The sequence below is a fragment of the Cryptomeria japonica genome, chromosome 7 (genome assembly GCF_030272615.1).
Source record: "Cryptomeria japonica chromosome 7, Sugi_1.0, whole genome shotgun sequence".
Lineage (NCBI taxonomy): Eukaryota > Viridiplantae > Streptophyta > Pinopsida > Cupressales > Cupressaceae > Cryptomeria > Cryptomeria japonica.
Genome location: NC_081411.1, coordinates 94,523,481 through 94,537,754, shown reverse-complemented (window position 1 = coordinate 94,537,754; position 14,274 = coordinate 94,523,481). Strand labels below are relative to the sequence as shown.

The 14,274-nt window shown below is 33.3% G+C and overlaps 1 protein-coding gene across 1 annotated transcript; it reads left to right on the top strand.

Moving 5' to 3' along the window:
• Positions 1 to 1,900: 1,900 nt before the first annotated feature.
• On the top strand, positions 1,901 to 3,027 carry LOC131857131 (uncharacterized). The gene is made up of 2 exons (XM_059209255.1): positions 1,901 to 2,198; positions 2,547 to 3,027. Exons 1-2 carry the CDS (start codon positions 2,096 to 2,098, stop codon positions 2,762 to 2,764), a joined length of 321 nt encoding a protein of 106 aa, XP_059065238.1. The 5' UTR covers positions 1,901 to 2,095; the 3' UTR covers positions 2,765 to 3,027.
• The last annotated feature ends 11,247 nt before the right edge of the window (positions 3,028 to 14,274 follow it).

Sequence of the window (14,274 nt, the reverse complement as noted above, 5' to 3'; positions counted from 1 at the left end):
GTTATTGCATAACAAAATAATTCTTCAATAATGAAATTTTCTTGATTAACTAGAACAAAGGAGGAGCTAATAATTTATTATTTAGTAAACACTAAAATAAAATTTAAAAAAATAAGGAGGGTGAAGCAAGAGAATTAGAACATGATAGAGGAATCCACAACCAAAGACACTAGTATGTCTCGATAGAGATGGAAATATGATCAAGTTATATTTATGAAATGTACTATTTCTTGATGCAAAAATAATTGTTACATAAAAATTAATCCAATAAAAATCAATCCAAAATAGATACAACAAATAAATACTTTTCAGTATTACATTCTACCCCACTTTAACTTACTTAAATATAAAAATAATTATTTTACTTATTTTTATCTCTAATACCCACTCATTTGCTTCACGTTGTTCAATACACATAATTTACCATAACGATGGCCTTCGTACTCACGTTCCATTCCAACAGCCTTCTTCCTCCATCGTTCAGCTATTTTTTTTGTTTTTTTGGTCTAAACTTTGTACAAAATGATGGAAATATATTGTTGCATCGTTTAAAGCACCAAGAATTATTGTTGTTGTCGTGGTCTGCGTCTTACTCTTCATTCCCAATTAATTTTCCAGTACTTTGTCTGAAATCATCCTCCTTGTCTTATTTCATTCACGATTCAACAATTCAATTCAATGATTGGAATGGCGACGCTCTGCGGCTAGAACTAGAGTTGTCATCGCAGGAGACACAAACAGTGTTTTTTGTTTTTCACTTATGTTTTATAAATTTTTTAACACTAAATTTCTAAGCACAATAATCTATTTGTGGTCCGATAATTTTGTGTTGTGCCTCACACAAGTTTTTATGAGCTCCAAGTTTTTTTTAACTACACTTTCTTTGGTGCTTAAATCTTACTCTTCTCTTTAATATTTAGCTATCTTCAAATACTTTTATTTTATTTGTATTTTCTCTTGTATTATTTATGGGATTGATGGTATTATAAGAATCTTTTTTGAATATTTTTTATTTTAAATTTATTAATAGATATAGTTATTTGAATATCTCAATATTGTAATTTGATGTAGTTAAATTTTATTAATGTAAATTTTCTTACTCTAAAATAAAATGAATCTTTTGCCATTTTCTATTGCAATTTAATCTTTATACAAATTCACTTCATTCAAAACCTAGGTAGACCAATTAAACAATCTTTGTGAAATAATCAAAGATAGTAAACAATAGCCCCTCTTATTTTTTAGTAGAGAGAGTTGCCTTTCCTATTGAACTCAACAAATACCAACTTATTTATAAATTTTTAACTCCTTGAAAGTTGAAAAATGATTAGAAAAAGTTTATATTGCGATTATTATTACTTTAAGATAAATTAAAAAATAGTAAGAATAAAATTAATATTATTATATTTCACATACAATTAGTATCTTGTTTGGTAATGTTTGCTACTGTTCTATCTATCTACTGACTTGTAACTTTTAGTTTTACGATCTTGTCTTAAAATGTTCGTCTTTATAACTATGATTCAACGCAACTTAATGCACATAATTTAGCATAACAACAGCATCTACAACTAATTCAACTGATACTAACTTTATCCTTATCGTGTTTGACTCCTTGAAAGTTGAGAAGTGATGGGAAAAGTTCGTTACCTCGTTCAAAGCACCCAGTATCAGCGTTGTGGTCTGCGTTGTCGATTTTCCACTACTTTATTGTGAAATCTCATCATTATCGCAGGTGCAATCATCCTATAGCTGTCCTTTTTCACTCACATCCATAACAACTGTCTTATCCCCTGTTTGTTCAACCAATTCAACAAAAACTGTATTTGTTCTTCTCGCCTTCAATTCGTTGCATCGTTCAATGCGCCCACTATTAATGTCCTGCTCGAACTCTTCTCACAACTACCTCGCTTATCTCCATGCGCGCAGCTGCAATTGTCTTTTTTCACACTCAATCCACATTAGGGTTTTATCGCAAGGGGTGTGAAGAAATTCTCTATAAGAGCTTCACGAGAAATCTACTAGACTCTCAAAAAAACTGTATGAATTTGTCATTATACAAGTTGATAGCATTTCAGTGCTTTTCCTAACGAAAATGGCATTAGCGAGAAAATATGCGTATTTCTTTGTCGTAATGATGGGAATGGCGATGCTCATGGCTGCTGGAACTAGCATTGCCGCTGAGGGAGACGAAGACAGTATGTGGCCCTATCTTTTATTTCTTCACTTTATAATTTGCAAGTATCGAACACCTCATCTCTGAACTAAATAGAAGATAACTTAATCCATCTGCCGCAGGAGAATTTTGTGTTGTGCCGCCTTCCATATGTTTAATATTGCTCTACTTTTCTTTCCCTGCATTTTCTTTCATACTTCACTTAAATTGCTGCAATTTAGGATGTTCTCGATATATAGAGAGTAAAATTTCAACCACTAGGCATTTCCATCAAAGCTAAGACACTAGAAAATGTGTGATTAAGAAATGCAATCATAAACGTCTCAAATACTTTCTTGTATAGAAATTTATTTTACATTTGTTGTCGCAGAATCGATATCTCTGGACCCTCTGACAAAGGCTACTGAGACGACAAGGACAATTGAAACGAAATCTGGGTCGTCTGAAAGTGTTCCAAGAGGTTCTACTCGCATTGTGGTAAAAGAAAAGGCAGATAAGAGAGACGAAATCATCATCGTCTTACATTTGGTCATTATCAATCTTGTAATCGTTACCTCTTCAATCGTTTTCTTTCCGATTCGATTTTAGCGTTTGATTTAGCAGCACTTTGACAATAGAATCTCAAGATATTTTTCCATTTGATAAATCTCCCCCATAAGACTTTTTCCCACTATTTTGGAGGAGCCGATATGTCCGATTCCTGTACATTTTGGAACAATCCATTTCCTTCACAACTTTCTGCAGAATAGCTAAGCCTACTACATATTCTCGTTCTCTTATTTTCTCTGAACAGAATTTTATCATGATTGAAGTTATCAAGGGGTAACCTAGAAAGTGTGATTTAATACTTAGAGCTGTTTGCTATTAAACGAAAATTATGGTTGTTTCCGCTGCAATTAACACAGTATTATAATTATTTTTAAAAGCTTTCAAAGGATTATGGTGGTTCTGTTTTTCTACTCGATTTACAGTCTCTGTGTGATTGTAGATTTTTGAAAATTACTGCCAGCAATACTTTTGATTAATGAAATTTCTGCTGGAAAGAGAAAATCTTTGCTAAATGAGATTAAATTTACTTGGATATTTTTTAATTTTATAACAAAAAGTTGAAAAAGCTCCCAGCACGGTAGCACTTTCATTTCATACACAGCTCATGCATCATTCCATGATTTCATGCATCATTTCATTCCATGATTTCATGCATCATTCCTTATTCCATGATTCATAGGTTTTTAGTCTCGTTGAATAGATTGGAGAAAATTTGATAACTATTTTTTAAATTGAGTGAGACGGCTATGATCGTCTTCCGAAGAAACTACCTTCTAAGTTTCATATCTACTACATGGAGATTCTCGTATGCTACATTGAAATATTAACTAGCACTTGCAGCAAAATCGGTGCAAGGTTAAGCCAATATTAAGATATAGATAGATAAAAAATTTCAGATAAATAAGTTGTTATATTGATTATTAAAAATATAAATAGAACTAATTGATCGGTTTCAACTTTCTTTTTTCTCTAATTCAACCTTAAATAACCTTCATCCTAACCCTAGTTCTAACTCTACCCAATTAAAGCTTCAACCTTAAATTGAATTATAATGCTAATTCTAACCCTAATCTTAATTCTAACCCTAACTCTAAAGTTTATCATAACTCTAATTGTAAACCTAGCCCTAATTCTAACTGTAATCCAAATTTTATTCTAGCTCTAATTCTAAATGTAATCCAAATTTTAGTCTTGCTTTTTTGACTCTTGCCTTGTTTTTTAAATCAAATTTATCCATGTTAACAAATAATTATTTTATTCATTAAAAGTTCTTTTAATTATAGAACTGATGTATTCTAGTCTACTTTGATTTAACTTTCTTACTTTACAATTTTTGAAAAATATTTTTAATTTATTTACATTATTTATTCAAAAATTATTATTATTTATAGTTATTTTACTCACTTAAAAATTATTTTATTTTCTTTAAAAAACATATTTACTTAAACCAAATCTTTAGTAAATGAAACATCTATAATTAAAGTCATAAATAATTTTAAAAATTCAAACTGAAATAAGATAAATATTTAATAAATAAAGAGGTTGTTTATATAGGAATAAAATATTTTTTAATTTTATCATATGTTTTCATTTTATCATATAATCTTTTATTTTAATATATATATTAGGCTTTCTTCTTTGTCCCAAAAATTAAAATTAAAACATTTCTTAAAAAAATATTAAGTAGAATTATATTACTTTTTTTAAAATTTAAATTATAAATTATTTCAAAATAATAACAAAAATACATTATGTAAGATAGTATAATAATAAAAAATACTATAATAATTAAAATTACAATATTATTATACCATCTTATATTATTTTTTTATTAATATTAAATTATTTTTAATGCATCACATATTTATTTTTATTATTATTATATTTAAAAATTATTATTATTATTATTATTATTATTATTATTATTATTATTATTATTATTATTATTATTATTATTATTATTATTATTATTATTATTATTATTATATTACTATTTAAAAAAATTAAATTAAATTTAAAAATATTTAAAAATAATTTCACAAATCTATTTTTTTTAAAAATATAATGAAATTCTAAAAAAATAAAAATAATATTATAGATTATAAAAATTTTATGTTCTTTACAATACTGAATCTACATATATCAATATTGATAAAATAGAGGCACAAATATAAACTAGAGGAATACACAACTAGTTTGTGAATTTGGAGGCACTTGTTTGGTTTGGCCCTAAATTTCTAGCGTGTTGTCATAAATCTTCCTATCATTTTCAATATTATTTTTTCATGCAAGTTTTACAATATATTTTTGATGTAAGTAAATTCAAATAATCAAAATTGGGGAGGAGATGCAAATTTGAAACCGGTTATGCGAATTAAATCACTGCAAAATTAAGCACTGACGTCACTGCTGGTGTGGACCCCTTTCATGTGGGCGTGGACGGCATCTCGGTTGTGATTGTGTGGAGGAGAACCATTCCTCCACGTGGTGTGCACCCTCTAACCCTACACTCTGCAATGTTAGCGTAATAAAAATCTTTTTCTTTTTTCATTTAAGTCTAGTCCTTCTCACACATACGAGGTCTCCCTCGGCTCCTAAATGGAGCCTAAGGAATTTATTAAGTCCAAACCATTGCCTCTCGGCTCGCAGCCTGAAACCCTTAAAAAAACCTTCACTGCGACCGTAACTAGCCCCAACCATGGCATCACTGCTAGTGCTAAGTTTGTGGCTAGAGCTCTGAGAGCCAATGGAGAAGGTAAGGGATTTGATGTTACCATTGACCTCTCTGCAATTTCTCTGAATGATGTTATGGCTCAAGAATTCTCTAGTGAAAAAGAAAGACTTAGAAATATGGCTATTTTCTTTGCTGTCATTGATATAGATAAGTGCCCCTCACGAAAATTTCTTGATGACCGGTTTTATGATTTTTGAAATATCAAATTGGGTTATAGGTTTTACTTCTGTAGACAAATAAAAGAGGGCCTATTTGTAATCTTCTTTAACTCTCTGAAAATGCAGTTAGAAGTCCTTAAAAGGCAATACTGGGCAGTTGGAAACACCTCCTTCCGTGCCCTAGCATGGACACTTGAGGCCATAAATGAGGAAATCATGGCCCTCTCAAGCCCTAGGTGGCTCCTACTGAAAAGCGCCCCCCCTTTCCTTTGGAAATTCCTCCCTCAGCTCATTGAACCTATCGGCAAAATGATTAGAATGGATGATTCAAATAAGTTAATCCCACATCTTGACACCAGAATGTTGGTGTCAATAAAACCTGGGATAGACATTCCTAGGAATCTTAAAATTAAGATTGAGGAAGAAGTATATGTCTACCCTATCGAACTCTTGGGTGAAATGAATGCATGTTTTTTATGCAAAAAAGAGGGGCATCAATGGAAAAACTACCCAATTATTAAGAGATGTAATCCAGGGAATGAAACTGATCCCCCAAAACCAGAGAGTAGAAATCCTAAAATTCCTAATGATCCCAACTTCCCCCTGAAACCTAACTCAGAGAACACTAATACCACCCGACCGCATACCACTGTTGTAAAACCTACCTCGGGCTCACCTATGGAGTTCGCTTCCATAAACCCTAATCCGACGAGTGACAATATCGGCTCTGGTTATTTAAACTCTGAAATGATATTTGGCATGCCAAATATTGAAACCTTGATATCCTCTACTCAGCCTCTGATCACCACTCCTCTCTTTACTGCTATGGACATGCAAGAAATACCTCAAGCTAACGGATTTCTACCTGTCGTCAATAAAATGCATCGTAGGAAAACAACCCAACAACTAGCGGTGAAAAAAATAAGGAATGATACCAAATTCACCACCCCAAAGACGAACAAGCTACTCTTATCCAGTAACTCCTCTATTTCTCATTCCAAAGTTAAATCAATGGTCTTAAATATTGAGGGGGCCAGTCATGATTTTAATGCTACAACTAGCCAAGATGGTTTTGATAAATTATTTTCTAGAGGCGAGGAACCCCCTGCTTCTCCCTCTACAAATATTACTTTATCCTACCCTGTGGCTAATTTTAGCACTACAGGCACGAGCTTCTCCCCTAAAATCTTCCATGAACTAGATGAAGAATGTACTATTCAGATCATCCCTAATAAAATCACGGTTGACAATAAAATTCCTAACATGCTCTACATCATGAATGTGCCTTGCACTGAGATAGGTAACAATACCAACCATGAGAAGGAGGGGATAGAGAACATCGACCCCAATGAGGATAATGATAGCTTAGACTTTGGTGCTAAAGATATAAAGAAGGGAAGGCCTCTCGGGGGTAAAAATAAGAAGAAGATTGCAGGCACCCCGATTAGTAACCCAAACCCATACAGCTCTTAGGCTGTTCACTGTGTCTTATCCTAATACTATTCTCCATGAAGTGCACTTCATGGAATCTTAGAGGGGTGGAATCACCCGATAGGAAGTTCATCATCAAGAGATTTCTTGATATTCATAGAGATGTTGACTTCTTGCTGCTGCAAGAGCTTAAGGCCACTGGGTTCACTCTTGACACTGTTGATATGTGGCGACTGATCAGCAAAGTATTGTACACTTAGCATGTATCCTCCCTGGGGTCTCGGGCTAGGCCAAGCCTCAGGAAAGCTGGCGGTAGCCCACTGCGGAGGTTCGGGGTGTGGGGGTTCGAGGGTAACCATTTTTTGTTGATGAAAACTAACATTGTAATAAAACCCTAAAAAAGGCTGACTTTGTTTGTTGCCCTAAAAATGCATGTTATAAGTGGCTAGGATGCTTAAGGCATTGTAAGGTTGATGTACTTTTTTGCTGGATAATAAGAAAGATTGGACGGCTATGTATGGTGGATGTAACCCATTCTGGGTGAACCACGTTAAATCTCTGTGTTATCTGTGTCCTATTTTATTCCTTTATCTTTTGTATTTAAATCTGCATATAATTGTTAGTTCATATTTGCTTTGGATATTCTTGAAACCCTAACAATTGGTATCAGAGCGAGGTTTTCTGTAAATTGGCAAGACTCTCATATTTGAGTGGGAGCAATAGAGGATTCTAAATTCAAGGTCAAAATTTTTAATGACTAGAACTATCAGTTATGGAAAATGCAGATGGAGGATTACCTATATCAAAAGGATTTGTGGTGGCCATTGGAAGGAAAGGAAAAGAAAGCGACCATAATGTTAGATGAAGAGTGGGACATTTTAGATAGAAAGGCACTAGGATCCATTCAATTGTGCTTTGTACTATCTATAGCATTCAATATAACATAAGCAAAAATGACTGTAGAATTGATGGCAACAATGGCTAAGTTGTATGAGAAACCCTTGGCTTCGAATAAGGTATTTCTTATGAAGTGTTTGTTTAATTTGAAAATTGGTGATGGAGGATTTGTAGCACAACACTTAAATAAATTTAATATAATTACCAGTCAATTGTCTTCGGTAAAAATTACTTTTGCAAAAGAGGTTAGGGCTCTCTTGATTTTATGTTCTTTGCCAGAAAGCTAGAATAGCTTGTTTATGGCTGTAAGTAACTCTGTCTCTAGTAAAAATACTTTGGTATTTGATGATATTGTTGGTGTTATCCTAAGAGAGGAAATGCAAAGGAAAAGCACAAGTGAGACTCCAACATCATCAAGTAGTGTTTTGAATGTTGAGAACAGAGGTAGATTAAATGAAAGAGGAAAAGGCCCTAGGAATGAGAAGTCACAAGAGAAGTCAAAGAAAAGACGCTCTCAATCTAGAGGAAAGAAAGATTTCTGGTATTGCAGAAAGTCTGGTCATCTAAAGAAAGACTGTTGGTCTCGAAAAAACAAAGAAGGAGACAAAAATGAAAATGATAGTAAGGAAGCTAATATTGCAAGTAATACTTTACAAGATGCTTTAATCTTATGTTTGGATAATGTTAATGATTCCTAGGTAATAGATTCTGGGGCTTCATTTCATGCTACACCCTATAGAAAATATTTTCTAGATTATGTTCAAGGTGATTTTGGATAGGTATATTTGGGTGATGATGAGCCCTGTCAAATTGCTGGAAAAGGAAAGATACAAATTAAGTTGCAGAATGGAAATGACTGGTTTCTGCAAGAGGTAAGACATGTTCCTAATTTAAGAAGAAATTTAATTTCTGCAAGGCAACTAGGTAGTGAAGGTTGCATAGTTACCTTCTCAGATAGTATCTGCAAGGTCACTAAAGGATCATTAGTAGTAGCTAAAGGTGCGAAGGTAGGCACATTATATTCATGTACTGGTAACACTTACTCTACCTTAGGTACTACAAATAAAGTTACTATAGGGACATCAACAATAGATGTTGCAAGAACATATTCGATAATGTGGCACCATAGGCTTGGGCACATGAGTGAGAAAGGGATGAAAATCCTTCACTCCAAAAATCTGTTGCCAAGACTAAAGAAGATTGATTTAGAGTTCTGTGAAAACTGTGTTTATGGTAAACAGAAAAGAGTCAGATTTCTCAAGGTTGGGAAAGAGAAGAAGAGTTAGAAGTTAGAGCTTGTGCATTCAGATGTATTGGGACCGGCTTAGGTATCATCTCTTGGTGGCTCTTTCTATTATGTTATTTTTATTAATGACTCAACCAGAAAAACATGGGTATATTTTCTAAAAAAAAATCAAATGTTTTTGAAACTTTTAAGAAATGGAAAGCTTTGGTTGAGAATGAGACAAGGAAAAAGTTGAAGTGTCTCAAATCGGATAATGGAGGTGAGTATTGCAGCAAAGCATTTGAAGATTACTGCTCCTTAAATGGGATTCGAAACCAGAAGATAGTTATAAGAACTCCATAGGAAAATGGTGTGTCAGAGAGAATGAATAGGACTATCATGGAATGCGCAGGGAGCATGAGATTGCATGCTATATTGCCCCTACATTTTTAGGTAGATGTTGTACATACTGTTGTCTATTTGATAAATAGAGGACCTTCAACCCCTTTGGATGGTGGTATTCCAGAGGAGGCATGGACTGGTAAAAAGGTAAATTATTCTTTTCTAAAAACCTTTGGTTATGAAGCTTTTGTCCATGTTGATAAAGAAAATAGAACCAAACTTGATGCAAAACCTCAGAAATGTACCTTCATTGGATATGGGATAGATGAATATGGCTATTGGTTATGGGATTTTGAAAATAAGAAAATAATTAGAAGTAGATATGTTATATTCAATGAGAAGGTCATGTATAAAGAACAGATGCAGGAAAAGAAGCATGAACAGGACAAACAAGAATATGTGGTGTTGGATGATATTCTTGAAAAATGAAATGCCACAGGTACCTGATGCTCAACAACAACAGATTGTCCCACAAACTCCTGCAAGTGTTAGACGTTCTATAAGGTAAAGTAGACCCCCTGAAAGATTTTCTCCTTCTTTGTATTCTATTTTATTAACTAATTCTGGTGAACTAGAAGAATATGAAGAAGCAATGCAGGTGGATACCAAACAAGAGTGGGAGCTAGGCATGAAAGAGGAGATGGACTCCTTGATGAAAAATAAGACTTGGGACTTATTCCTTTTACTTGTAGAAAAAAGAGCCTTGCCTAACAAATGGGTTTATAGGCTGAAGGAGGAGGAAGGAGGTCAGAAAAGATTGTTTGGTGTGGAACCTGATCAGTCTCCAAGTGGGAGATTATGGATATGTGGCAACTGATCAGCAAAGTATTGTACACTCAGCACATATCCTTGCTAGATTAAATGCTTTAGCATCTATGATATGATTATAAATAATGGCTCTATTGTTTTACACACTAATAAGTTTTGTTATGCTAATCTATTTGATAAGCTTTGGCAGAAATATTTTATGCGGATCTAGAAAAGCTCGATCCCACCTTAAATACAATGTTTTAAATGGTAGATCATATTAGATAGACTTCCCCTGAGAAAGGGGTTGGCTAATGATGATTTATGTTCAGTTTGCAGAATTCTTGACACTTGCAGGCACATTTTTTTTTACTGCACTTTTGCCAAGGAGGTTTGTTTAATGTTTGGTTTTGTTATTCCTATGCATATAAATATCTTTAACATTATATTCAAACATATTGATGGCTTAAAAAAGGATGCTAATTTGTTTTTGTTTATACTATCTTCCTTTATTCTGTGGTTCATTTGGAAAATCAGAAATGAGGATAGGTTTAATGATAACAGGAGATGCCTTACTGAGTCTTTTTTTAGACTCCCTTTTTAAAAAATTGCTTCTCAGGTATGCTTTCTCATGAATCTGGAAAAAAAAAAGTTCCTTCGCTTCCTCAGGGATGGGCATGCAATGATGTTTGTGTACAAAGTGAATAATGGCTATGAGTGTAGGCGGCTTTCAAGTGACCTCTCTTCATTTGAGGAGGCATTGAAGGTGCTTCATAAGGAAATCTGCAACAACAAAGTACTTGATGCAGACCACATATCCATGCTCGCATAGATTCAAGATAAAAAAAATATTATTTTTTCATCTCTAAAAAAAATATAAAAAAATACTGATAAAATAATAATTGAATGCAAAATGTCTTTTCATCATGAATTAAAATCTCTTTACACTTCGAATATTACTTTGAAACTTCCTAAACTATTTCATCGACCACTCATTGCCTTTATTGTAGATTTAAGTCTTATATTTAATCATAAATAATAAAGAGTTTCCATTCCTAGCCTCAATATGCATGAACTTGGAGAATGGGCAAACAGAAAAATGTCAAACTGCATTTATAATTTTTTGGTAAGGATTTTTCTTTTGTTCAAACTTTCAAACTTCGTAAAAGGTCATAAATTTTCAGGCCGCTACGAACACGTCATAAATAGCAAGGAAAAAAAATTACTTGTGAAATTCTGCGATGAAACATAAAACACCCCTGATGTCATGTTTGAATTACTATCCGATAAAATCTAACAGCTAAAAAAATCTGACAGGTAAACTTCGGTCGAAGATGTGCAATCTCAACTTTTCCGGTGATCGGGAGATTGTTAGACGTGCAGTCTCAACTTTTCTGGTGATTGGGAGATGGTTAAACGATGGGTTAAGCTTGTTTTTAGGCATGAGACAGGTTTGGCGGGCAGATATGGATAGGCAAGTCCACTTAAAACAAAGCCTATTGGCTAATTATAGGAATATGCAATTATATGAAAGAAAAGATTGCCCTAGAAAATATTAAATTATACAAATCCATTTGATAATGGTTTGGTCATGTTGAGATAGAGGGGAGAGGATAGTTGTGTTGTTTTTCATACTTTGTTGCACTTCATATTTTGTTACAGTAGTAAGGTTTTAATTAATTTAGTATTTGATTTAATGGTATTACAGAGTTTAAAGTTTAATATTTATTTTCATTTAAAAAATATTATTGGTCAAATCTTTTTCACTATCATGGGGCAATTGATGTGTTTGAGTCTAATAGGTTATGAATCAAAAGACTTCATGCAAAATTGACTACTTTGCCACTAAAAACTTAGTTTCCTAATTTTATATAAATGGAGCATTAACAATATTGTATAAATGAAGAAGTAATCAAATTATCAATAAATATTTTGTGATTTATTAAATCAAGGAAAATTATACTTATTTTTCATATAAGATTATGTTTTTTTTATAGAGAAATAGACTGTGGTTGTTAAACAAATTAGACTACTCTCTCCCCTCAACTTTGTGATAGGACATCTAAATTCAACCATAGCCAGAACTCTGAACTTGACAATGATGATGCCTTCCTTGATATTATTATTGTGGATCCACTTATTAGAAACATGGCCTCTAATGAGGCTCATGACCTAGCCATCCTCTTATATCACAAGTACAAAATGACCCTCTATGATGATATCACTAAAGAATCAAACCAGGAAACTAGGTCTATGTCTAGAAATTTGGTCACTAAAGAGGAGCAAATCCTAGGTCATGATCAAGTTATGGAATCTAAAACTGAAAATTATGAGATTTTCATATGTGCTAGAAATGTTCTTTTTACTAAGGTTAAACTAAAGAGGGGAAGACGTAAAGGAAAACAGTCCCCCCTACCTAAGAAAAAAGATAATAAGAAGGACCTTCCTAAATTTTTTGACAAGTTTAAAGTTGCTAAGGACATCATTGCCTAAGGTTTCCCATGAAATTGAACTGCATCTCTTAGAACGTTAAGAGACTTGAATCCCCACATAAGTATGTTTTCAAGAGGTTTATAAACCAACATAAAAATACTGATATTATGTTGCTTCAAGGAGTAAAAGACACTAACTTTAACTTGGAGATGAATATTAGATACATCTAGAAAGATACTATCCAGTTGTCTACCATACATGATAGAGGCAAAAGAGGTGTTGTCAATTTGATTGAAGGTAAATGGGGTAATAAGATCTTAGATAGTGGTTACTCCCAATGTAATAGGGTGGTGTGGACCATTCTTAATCTTCATGATACTAAGGTTGGTGTTTGTTCCCTTTATGCTTTCAATGATTACAGAGAAAGAATGGAATTGTGGAAATGGTTGTGTACCCTCCTAGATGAATCCGGGATTGTTGGGGTGACTTTGACATGATTGAGCACCTAGAGGATAAACTAGGAAGCCTAAACCTAGAGTGGATGTGTGGCGAGAAGCTTTACTAGGCCAGGATGAAGGATAAAATAGGAGTATTTGATCGTCTTGAAGGATTTAAGAATTATTATGGGTCAATATGGTATATGTGGTACAATTTCCAACAAGGGAGGATATTAATTTATTGTAGGTTGGATAGGTTTTATGCTAATAAAGATCTTTTCTCTTTCAAGAAAAGGGAAGATGGAATCATAGCAAAAGTATCCCCATTTTACCCTCTCGGATCATCATCTGATTTCAGCATAGATTGCATTGAATTTTAATATGGTCCCTCACCCTTAGAGGGAGGAGAAATTTATCCTCAATGCCAACCTTCCGGAAGATCGAGGTGTTAGGAGTGCTATTTACATGATTAGGCAAATCAACAAATGGGAATGCCGCACCCACTCTACTATTGATAAATGGAACAAAAATGTTAAGAGCTAGAAGGTCCTTCAGCAAATAGCTGGAAAGAAAAAAGTTAAAGATGGTAGGAAGCTAGAAAGAGACCTAGTGGATAAGCTTCTAGTTCTAAAAGCTCATAACCAAATTGACCCTACCAATTTGGAACTATCTCACTCCATGTCCCGAACTAGAGACATGCTAAGAGGCAGGCAACATAAAAAGATCTCGAGAATCAAAGTAAGTGCTAGAATTAATTGGCTAGAGCAAGGAGATAAAGGCTCCAAGTTTTTCTTTAATATGTTGAGGCAGAAGGAATACAAATAAAGAATTGAGAGAATCTGGGAGGAGGTTATAAAGTTGGTAGACAATGAGGACATTAAAAATGCTTTCCAATAATGCTACTAGAAGTTATTCACCTCTAAAGGTAACTTCCTTTCTAGCCTCTCTGCTAGGGACAAATGTAAAGATCTCATTCCAAAGAAGATTATAATTGCAAATTAATCACATAAATTATACTAATCACATTCTTTATATGAATTATGAATAAATTAAGTTAAATCATGATAAGTGAGTTAGAGAAGATC